This window comes from Harpia harpyja, chromosome 6 (genome assembly GCF_026419915.1).
Source record: "Harpia harpyja isolate bHarHar1 chromosome 6, bHarHar1 primary haplotype, whole genome shotgun sequence".
Taxonomy (NCBI): domain Eukaryota; kingdom Metazoa; phylum Chordata; class Aves; order Accipitriformes; family Accipitridae; genus Harpia; species Harpia harpyja.
The window spans coordinates 57,427,183-57,438,611 of record NC_068945.1 but is presented as its reverse complement, the minus strand read 5'-3'; the positions used below and the strand labels follow the sequence as shown (position 1 = coordinate 57,438,611).

Genomic DNA, 11,429 nt, shown 5'->3' with positions numbered 1-11,429 from the left:
ATACAATTATATGACATAAACATCCCAACCTTCAACAAACTTTAACCTGAGTGCTCTAAGAACGTGTGTACATGCACCCAAACTGCAATGCAAGGCATGGGTGACAATATTAAAAAATAAGCTAGAACAGGACTAAGTTACACAACAATTTAAGAGATGAAAGCAGTGGTATTTTCTGATGTATATGCATACTAGTACAGAAACAAAATCTTACAAGTAACCTCATGGAAATTTTCATATTTACCCAGTTTGAAAGTTGAGTGACACAAAGGTATTGATGACAGTGAAATCTATGAGACTCCCAGAAACTCTGAATTCTAACATTAGGCATTACCTATTTCAACACCACTATATTTTGGGAACAAATAATATTGCTTTTCAGTAATAAAGCTCCTGAATAACTGCATCCTCAGAAGTAAGTTCTTTGAAAGCACAGCACTATCATGTAACACATCACACTTTTTTTTTTTTTTAAATTAAGATTGAGGTAAAAATAACTGCACTGAGTTGGAAAAAGAGTGTTTGTACCTTTTTACTGTACCTTTATTGTGTTAAGGTTTGAATAGAGTTTGTCTCCCATATGAGCCTTTTAGACCTGAACAGGCCTGGGTATCAACTTGCCGCTGAAAAGCATCAGGGTTTGTGGACTAAGGCAATTTAAGGAACCACTGCAGTTGGACCACCAGAGTGCTATTCAGTATTAACTCAACATTTTCTCCTTGTACTGAAGTTGGATAAAGAGTAGAAAAAAATCTGCAATGCAGTAATGCTATTTCCTTTGGTCTGCCTTTTCTAATAAAACCAACCTCACAAGCAGGCAAATGTAAGAAAAGTCTTTGTACAGCACAGAACAACAGCGTAAGAGCAATAAACAGGGAAGAAATGAGAACCCAAACTTAGTTTACCGGTATTAGGTTTTTTCACAGTGTTCCTTTTGAAGTTTATAAAGAAATCACTGCTAAAAGATGGGGTTTAGTCTAAAAATTTCATTTCCGAGATTAACAAAAGCTCTCAACTGCATCGATTAGACAAATACCTGAGTATTACTACATGCCTAGGATACAGCTTTAGCAGTCTTAACTTATGTTACATTAGTCTTACACACACAGGTCTAATTCTCAAGGTTTTCTTCTTGAGATACTTAGGGAATAGCTTTCTCAGCTAACTGCCCTATTTTGTCTCAATACAACCAGATAAAACAACAGCCATAAAAAGCATAGTCCTTAAAACACAGGCCTAAGCTCTACCAAACATTGCCCTTTCATTCCGGTGGACTGGAAATTAATTGGTAAGAGAAAACATAGTATCAAAATAGTTATTGAAAAATCAAACTTGATAAAAATAGAAGTTTAAACTGCTGTTTTAATCAATGTTTGTATCAGATTATCATAACTGTACACCAAATATTAAAGGACTAATGCCCTCATCAGTAGGCTCATCTATCAGCATGACCAGAACATGAGAAGATCAATGTCTAGCTGGCACTCAAGAACAGCACGGCTCCAAAGCAGAGGAAATATTAGCATCATAGCACAGAGAAAAACAGTGGCTAGAATATAATACACTAAATCTGCAAAGTCAGTATCCCTGATGATTCTAATAGAAATAGCAACCTAGATATTGTGAAGCTGCTGCTTCTGAACAGAACACAAAATAATTCGAATTTCTATGAAAAATTGAGTGACTGATGGGAATCAAAGTTTCCCAAATCTTCCCATGTATGCTGCAAATTCAGTGGGATCTGCACAAAATATCAGTATCGCCTATTATACAGTTTTTAAAGTGCATTTCATCCGTTTGAGAAAGTAATAAAATATCAGTTGAACACAGTGACTCACAATCAAAGAAAACATTCTCAACAGTGTCATTCACAGCAAAGCATAGGTCAGTGAAAATTTGTCCTTTCCATTTCCAACTTGTTTACATTCACAGTAAGGTAACAGGCAGTGGTCTGCCTAAAGACCAGGTTCTCTACACATCTGACCACTAGAAAAAAAGAGTAAAATTACACTTGAGAAGCCTGCAAAGTTTTTTTTTATCTCTTTATCAGAATTAGTACAGTTTTCATCGTAGTAGGGTCAGGTGGTAGCCTACTCTCTCACAACAGTTTATTTTGCCAAGGAGCATGGAGAAAACACGGATTTATTTCAATCAATTCAGCATCCTTATTCACATGCAGATATTAGAAAACAGTCATTTTGATCAATGAATACCAGTCCTGTGTTTCTTGGAAGACTTACTCAATTTTCCAGATCTGTAATGTTCAGATCTGTTTCACAGCATTCTACTGGTTTATGTTTCCATTTTCTACATCATTTGCAATGCCAACTTATTTACTGTGCACATGTATATCTGCTTAAAAATCATTTTTATTTATCACCAAGGAATTCTTTCACAGATGAATACTTAAATCATCACCCTCTGAAATAATACTTTATTTCTAATACTAGATAGAATTAATATTTCAGTTAAAGAAGTATTGAAATATTCACTATAGTAACAAGGAAGGGAAAATCTGCATGCCAGCAGTACCTGTAATGAAAATGCTGTTTCAAGAGTCAATTTGCAGGCATTTGGAGGGCTGGGGGATGACACAACACTGAGTAACACTTGTATGTAACACATGAAGTCAGTTGCCAGTGAAATGCAAAAGATCCAGTAATTAAAAAAAAAAAAAAAAAGCAGCTACCATCTTGAAAGCTATTGGGTAGCAGCACTAACAATGCAATTCTTTGCTACCCACAAATATGGAACCAGTATCTAGGAGAACATGTCTAAACTTCTGCACATCATGTCATTAACTGGAACACCACTGCAAACGCACAGATGTCAATACCATTGCAGTACAAGCAATAGGCCTTAAGCAGATTTTGCAGAAATCTGCAGAAGGGCCAAGAGAGACAACTAAAACTAAACTGGAGATTTCAGCCGAAATAACAGATTTCTATATAACTGAAATCCAGGGAGGGGGGACAAGCAATAAGCAAAGACTAGTTTCAGTACATCAGAAGGCATGAACCATTTATTGCTGAAGCAAAGTCTGAATATGAATTTGTATGCGGTAGGAATAAAGGTTATAGCATAGGACCACGTGAAACCAAAGCAAGACTGTTGTCAGACTAATGAACAATTTGGGAGCTGAAATTCTCAGAAAAGGTACTCCCCTCTTAAAGAGCAACCGCATCAAAATGAATACACCACAGTAGAGGACAAAAACTTTTTTTTTTTTTTTTTAAAAAGAAGAAAAGAAAGAAGTACACACTAATATAGCCAGTCAACCCAGACTGTCTACACCTTTGACTACAAAGGGAGTTCTGATAGCCATTGGTAATCCCGGTATTGTTTATATTCTGTCTGCAAGGAATTCTGTCTAAAAATGAGAATCTAGTCTGCCTCAAAAGTCAAAAATAAAGGATGCATAAAAGATGGAAAAACTGCCACTTTTTTTAATCTCTTAAAATTCTGAAAGTGATTAAAAAAAAAAGAAAAAAAATAGGTTGAAGATGTAGGCAGTTCAAAGGAAAAATTTCAGAACCAAGACATAACCTGAGCAGAAGTTTGAGGCCATGACCAGCCAAGACCACTGAGCAGGTCTTCAAAAGGAAACAAAGTTTTACTCTTAAGTGTAAAGTCTGTTTGCTAAACCATTTTCAAAGATTTATTTTTTCAGTCTGGACAGGGCCTATGATGCAGGAAGTTGCTTGCTGTCAAGGGTTTACTTTAGTAAAATCTGGCAGATTAAAGAAAAAAACCCAAACAAACTTGAACCAGAATGAATGATCAGCATATGGATCACCCGCATACAAACAAGGTTTGGTTTTTTTTAATTAAACTAAACAGTTGGGTTGTTTTATGGTTTGGGTTTTTTTGTTGGGGGGGGGGGGGTGTTTTTGTTTTAAAAGAGCAGTATCTGGCAAGGATGGTATTGATAAAGCTGGAGCCTTCTGCTAACCCAGGTGGAAAGCTGCACGATTTGTGCAAACTACAACTGGCAGCTCTTCTCTTTTACTGTTCTCCAACGGCTGGCACAGAGAACAGGAATGGAAGGCTACATAATTGTGTATAGATGTTCATAAAGCCAAAGAGATTATGGGTGGAAGTTTCCAGATAATCCAGAAAACACAACAGGAGCTGAGACCACATTTCTACTATCAGGAAGGCTCAAACTCTTACATGAACCAATTAATTTGTCAAATCAGAATCTTCTAGATTAATAACTTACCATGTCACACATAAATCATTTGCTCATGGCATGAGGGGAAAGCAAGATCCCTGAGGCTGCAAAACTGGTAGTAATCTCTTAGCCAGCATTAAAGAAAACAGCAGTAAGACTTAAGGATATATTAGCCACATCCAAGAGATTCACGCTTCTATTGCTTCTCTAATACGTAATTATGGCTATGTAGGAATAATATTCAATAATTCAAATATTGATTTAATTAATAATTCTTTGACAGACCTATTTTAGACTTAAAGAAATCAGGGCACTCATCCATTAAATGGCTGATTTTAGTGCCAGAGTAAGTACGCAGTAACATTTTGAATTTTAACAACCTATAAGCAAAAAACATTTGCAACAAAAGGGCCTCAGGTAGTTGAATTAGACATCACCTGGAAATCACATTGTTCTGTTGCTACAAATGAAGCCAAAGTGATCACTAAGTGCAAAGGTTATAAAGTAGGTACATAAGGATGTACAACTTTCAGAAAGTTATAGGGAAAAAATACAAAGGAAAAAAAAAACAGATACAGAGGCCTTTGGAAATAACAACAGGCCTAGGATCTTACGTTTTAAATACTTAGTTGGAGGACAGGCTGTAGGGCAGTTTACTGCTATTTGTAGCTACCTGAAAAAGAAATATCATTCAGATGTGTTTGAACTATACAGTAATATGTTACACAAAGAATTAAGTAGGTTCAGTGACAGTTTTTGCCATTACCACATCAGATGGTAGCTAGCCTTGAAATCCTCTTCCCTCAGAACATGGCTTAAGAGAATTCAAGCATTCCATAGGTGGGGAGAGAGGCGAACAGTTAACTTGGACACCACTATTATTTTCTTAATGAAATAACTCTTGCTTCCAAACTGGGACTCATGAGGAATCTTCCTACTAGACACACTGGCAAGCATTTTTATTGCCTGGCGCTATCGGCATAGGGAGCAATTCAAATCCAAATGCGTCTCTGTCAATTACAGGTCACTACTAAAGTTGAGGCCTTTATAGGTGGATAAGTTACCATTTAAATATTCTTTGTTTTAATTTTAGTCAGATTAACTGACTTAATTTGGGGGGGGGGTTTTAACGTGAAATAGAACTGCCTTAACTGTGGCTTGAGCAGGGGAAGAGGCAAAGGTAGAAGGGAGTTTGCTCCCTTGCACCAGCTCATCTAGAGAGATGCACACAGTTACTGATCACGCTCCTGGAGCCCAGGGGGTGTCCAACTGTCCTCCACAACAGCGGCAGGTTTGCCTCTCTGTTCCATATTAACATCTGACAGCAGGAGTCTGCGGAGTGCCTTTAATGAGCAACTGTAAGGAATCTTGTGAAGGGAGGACTGATTTTACATTCTGACTAATCTCCATTTACAAAGAAAGCCTCAGCTCGCTACAGCTGCTCACCCCACAATGGCGTAAGGGTATCCTATGCATTAGTGCAGGTAGAAACATAACCATTTAGAGAGGCAGTTTAACTGAATTATTTTTTGCAGACCCAAAAATAAAACCAATCTGTTATTATGAACCTTTATTAAGCGGCTCACATTTCAGTATAAATCACACTAAAAAGATTTTTTTAAAAAAGATATTTACACTACAGTGCTGACACATTTAAAATGAAAAAATTGGTATAAATAAGCTCTATGGAAAAGCCTGGAATTGTCAAAAAGAATTCTGGCTCATCTTACAAAAAATATATATGTTAAATGTCAGCTCTACTCTAAAACCTACAACTCAAAATTATTTAAAGACTTCTTTATGTTAAACCTGCAGTGTTTACAGTGCATCTGGCCCTAAGTGCTTTGATACTTCACAGTTATGGACAGGCACTGAGGAATGTTACAAAGCTACATAACTATCTTCTGTAACAGATGCGAAGGCAAGTCACAAACTTGCCTCACAGAATTTATGAATCTTTACATTATTACATCATTAAGTTTAAAAAGGAATTTAAAACCATATATACAAATTTAGCACAAAAAATCATCCTCTCTTTGTCCATGCAGTTTTGGATATGATGAACTATGTTGTCTGGTATCATCTGGATGTATGTGACTTCCAGGGCATAACTTGCCTTGTAAGTCCTTGTTGCCAGGTTCAAATTTAGAATCCATCTCCAACTTAAATGCCGTCAATTCAACGTGATCCAACCTAGTCTGAACATTCTGGCCCCCAACGTCATTAGGTGCCACTGTCTTTTCAGCAAGATCAACATTCATGGGTTCTTCTTTTATTCGGTGAGATGCAATAGGTTCATGTTTTATCGGCATAAATTCCTGCTGCAGATACTTCATCTGCAGAGCATCTGAAAATTTGGTGTCTTCGGAGGTATTTTTGCTCATTGTACAAATTCTGCTGTCAGTCTGAAGTCCAATAACCGAAGACTTGGGGTCTGCAGAGGTACCTGCTTCAACAGTACTTGTATTTTGAGAAAGTTCTTCCTCTGAATGATACAGCTTGAGCCGGATGTGCCAAGCCAAACTGCACACAGCTGAAACTGTTTTGAACTGGTGCACAACATTCCTTGGGATAAAATAAATGTCATTATCGAATAACTGAATTCTGGCATATCGAATGCCTTCCCTTCGCAGTTGATTAAGTTTTGCATCATCAACCCACTGGACACACTGGAGGAAAAAAGGGGGGTTAAAAAAAAAAAAGAAAAAGGGTGAAAACGCTGATTTAGGCCTAAAAGGACACCTGATCAACAGTTCATAGCATGCTTACCTGTGAGAGTGGAGGCTCATGCAAATCTAATTGCATTCGCTGAACTACCTCTAAGAAGTCTTCAGCATGAAAACAAATTACATCTTTGGTTATACGAGGCTGCTCAGACCTACAGAAGAGTAAGAATTGCACAGTCAGAGGCTGAAACTAACATGCTACAGAGAATAATAAAGAAAATCTGCAAGCAAGGATAAAGCAAATGATAAAAAAAAGCAACTGTAGCATAACATACATTTTGAAGAAAAAAGGTTAACTAAACCAGCTAATTCTCAGACATAACCTCATTAAACTGGTTAAATGAATTAACCACAATTTCTTTACAAGTGGCAGTAAAAGCAGCCATGAAAGGTCAACAAAACTCACTATTTTTAATTTTTATCTTTAATTGACTTCTGCCTGCTTTGATGCTGAAAGACAGATGCCCCAGATACGTTGGGCTCTGTCAACACTCTAACATGATACACCCATCAGGTACCTCAAAGCATGCAGCAGTCTGACTAGTATTATGGCAAACATTGCTTAGTATCTTAGCCTCAAACACCTTGTTCAGAGTTAGTAGTAAAGCTGAATCTACATTAAGCTGCCACAATGCTAGTAAGCAGCAAATACTGGCATCCTCCACAAAACGTCCCTTAAAAATACATTCCTGTTTGTGCTCACTAGAGAGCTACAGAAGAGCAAAATCTGAATTTGGGGTTGTTTCCATATTCAAACTGTTAGGAGAATTTACCTCGTCCCACATCTCCCCCAAAGAAACGTACACCATTTATGTAATTCCTATAGAGACATTATCTAGAATTAGCTAACAAAAGGCAGTAACAGCCACAATCCTTATCACTTTCTGATCTAAAAGCCAAACTTAGTTCTGTATGTTTCCATTGAAGAACCAAGCTGCATGTGTTCGGTTTTGAGGGATGTTTAGTTTTCAAAAAGTTTTTTAAAAACATGGTGAGACGAAGATTTCATTTATGTAAGATAAAGCTGACGCTGGAGCGGTTTTGCAAGGAAAATTTGTCAGCCACAAAGAGCCTGGTTGATGACTTTCTTCCTTCACCCTCCGCACAGTCCTCCCAGGGCTGACAGGAGTGCGGCAGCAGGGCGCAGGCTGCGGGCACAGGTGCTGCCCGAAGGAACCACGAGCGACCGCCTGTCCTCCTGCCACCCGCAGGGCCGGGCTGGCTCCCGCCGCCCACGGGGCAGGCTCCCCCCGCCCCGCTCCTGCCACCTCCGCCCCTCGGCCGCAGCGGGGGCCGCACCACACGCTCCGCTCTGCCGGGGCCCGGGCAGGGGCTGATGCGGCAAAACCGCCTGACACCGCTCACAGCGGAATGGATGTTCAAGCGCTCCTTTTTTAAAAAGCAAGATGATCATCTCTCTCTCTCTCTAGATTTCCAGTTCTGTCCTCTATCCCCAAAACCTGCTTTTTGCCTTTCAACATATATATATATATATATATATATCGGGGGTTATTAATGTTCTAAGCAGCAGGCAATCATGTACAGTTCATTGGGCTTTTTAAACTGACAAGACATGTTTATTTTATTTAGGTCATGACCTCAAGAGAGCAAAAAATAACCAGTCTAAGGCTATTTTCGGGGGGGGGGGGGGGAATCCCAGATCAGCTACTGAAAGCACACTAGGGCAAATTTTCAGACAACATATTTTACTTTCAATTTTACAAAGATTAAAATGTCTCTCTATATTTTGGTCTATGCACTCCAGAAGAGGATTTAAGCACTGAAGGAAAAAAGCTTACAGAAACATCTCTAATCAGTGGCATAAAGAAAAAAATACTAGCTACATTAATCTACTTTTTATAATGCAGATATGTTGTTGGGGGTTTTTTTAAATACGTATCTGCACCTGGAGTTAACAATATTTGCAAATGAAGTTAAGAATTAAAATAAATACAAAGAATATTTGCATACTAAAAGAACTTCAAAGCAATGTTTTCACAGCAGTGTCTACTCTGTTCTACCTATTATACAGGACACAGTGATTCTTTTAAATCATTCCTTTCCTCAGCCCCTATATATATGTACAACAGTATGCCTTACCAACTCTGTGCTGCACCTCTATCACAAAACATGACATTCCTTTTGCAAACACAACAGAGAAAAATTATTGCCAGATAATTTTTAATTCTGCATTTGCAGATTTGATATTTAGCACAACTTTGAGATTATATTTTGTAAAACCTAAAGTTTAGAGGGTGACGTCGTCCCCCATGCAAAACAGTAGCAGAGTAGTTCAGTTAGATGTCCAAAAAAGACAGTAAATCCAAACAGAATTGTAAGATGACTTCAGAAAAATCCATTTAAGTCCCTACTAGAGCACTGCTAGAACTATTTTTGGCAATAATTTTTTTCTTTAACGTCATTCTTTGAAAGGGCTGGACTCTTTTTGCTGTAACTTTTCAAAACAGATTCAAGACTACAGGTTTTACCATGAATATTTCTGACCTAATGTATAATGTAACAAATTCCTATGATCCTATAGAGAAGCACTAACAACTTCACGCTCTGGAACACAAACTTGAAAAGCTGCTTGCTGAAGCACAGGATAGAGGGGTTTAATTTTGCCAACAATGCCATGAAGTGCCTTTTGCTGTTCCTGTAAAAACCCACCCAAGTTTCACACGTAAAAATCTTCGAAGTTTCCATAATTTAAAATTTCACTGGCGTTTCATAAGTTCTAAAGCGTGCTTGGTACACCTACAAAAATGGCATTAAGTAATCAGCATGATCACAACACCAGCGTTTATCAGACTTCAATGCAGTGCAGTCTTTAAAATGTTTGCTAGCAATAGCCAGAGCTCTTCTACAATTTGCAAATATTCACAGAAACAAAAAAAATCATAATCCAGTAATTTTACAAAACATCTCAAATCAAGAGCCTGTCATATCTAGGAAAGCAAAAATTATTGTTTTGTTCTTCCAAATAGTATGTTTTGTTTCCAGTTCTGTCCTCTATCCCCCAAAACTGCTTTTTGCCTTTCAACAGTTCTGTTCCTGTCTTTTCTGAAAGACACTAGTTATCCTACCTAACATTAGCATTCATGCTTATCAACTACTAAATAAATCCCACTTTAAAGTCTACAGCAACTTCTTGATAATGAAGCTTTTTTTGCACACCCAATTCATTTTTATACTAAACACAAACTAACAACTCAGTTCAGCAAGTCCACGAATTGCTTTGTTTTCTCCTCACAGACCACATGAATTTTACATATGGTATATCATCATTAAAACATGTGCATTTTTACTGCCATAGTGCCCTGATCACCCCTGGAATATCTCCAACTTTCAGTTTTGTTCAACTACTCAAACAGACTTAAAAAAAAACCAAACAAAACCAAACAAACAAAAAACCCACCAGATTTTTCCAACTTCCATGCATGTTGTTCCCTTTAAAATAAATCTACCCACAGCTTACAAATTACAGTGAAGTTAGTATCTGAAATTATTTTAATGTCTTACATTAATTAATGATGCTTCACTATCCTAAGCCCTGATTAGTTCTCTTCATGTAAGTACAGTGATGTGGCTTTTCAAAATTATGCAAAAAAATGGAAAGGGAAAGGAGAAATTATCACTGAGGCCAAACCAAGCTTGAAACACATAATTTTTATTGTGTTGATTGTGTTACATATTTTCCTCCTCTACATATATCAGTCCCAAATTTTTTATTCTGCATTAAAAGATAAATTTTCAGTCCTTACACTGAAGTAAAGTGCTGATAGTTACTTCGCCCCCCGCCCAAAACTTTCAAAAAGTACTTGAAGTACTTTTAAGTTTGTTGGACAGTTTTGCTTAGTTTTGCCTATTTTCAGATCACTTTTTATTCTACACAATTTTTATTTTTACTGATTCCATTCATTTTTTCAAGTTTAAAAGGAGTTTTAATGGAAGTTGCATAGACACCCTTTTCCACAAGTTCCAACGTATCAGAGAAGATAATGGTTTAGATCTAAAAAGCCAGAAAATTTGGTTTTAGAATGTAAATGAACATGTAATGATTTCCAAGGGAAGAGGATCTTGTTATGAAGGTATAGGATGAGAATGGGAAGTTCCCACAGACACTTAAATTACTATCAATTTAAATTTTTATTAATTTCCACAGGCACGGAAGTTTGGGGAGTAGGGTTTTCTTTGGTTTGTTTGGGGTTTTTTTTTTCCTTTCTTTGATAAAGCTTTGAGTCTCTCTCTCACTCGTATATGTGCAAAGTGTAATTTAAGATAATCAGATCTACACAGTATCTCAGCTCTTGCCCTGCTACCACTGTTCAGTCTTAATTCACTCCAGCTTCTCACAATCAGAGCAAGCAGGAAGTTTAAGGCTTCAGCTATCATCAACCTGCAGAGGAACTGAACTGCAAAACCTCAGAGCCCATAATACAAACACATTAACATCTGAACAATGCAGTTCTTCCCCAACAGCAAGTATTCAATTTTCTATCTCAATGAACTCATGCACTCTAACACAA

The 11,429-nt window shown here is 37.4% G+C and overlaps 1 protein-coding gene across 3 annotated transcripts in view; it reads right to left on the bottom strand.

The window, feature by feature from the left end:
• Positions 1-1,344: 1,344 nt before the first annotated feature.
• RSBN1L (round spermatid basic protein 1 like) overlaps positions 1,345-11,429 on the bottom strand; it is a 55,837-nt gene continuing 45,752 nt past the window's right edge. For all 3 annotated transcript variants that reach the window (XM_052788968.1, XM_052788967.1, XM_052788969.1), the window contains 2 exons: positions 6,944-7,052; positions 1,345-6,843 (listed from right to left, as the gene is read on the bottom strand). In XM_052788968.1, the coding sequence (XP_052644928.1) occupies positions 6,187-6,843; positions 6,944-7,052 (766 nt within the window). In that variant the 3' untranslated portion in view covers positions 1,345-6,186. The remainder of the gene's footprint in view (positions 6,844-6,943; positions 7,053-11,429) is intronic.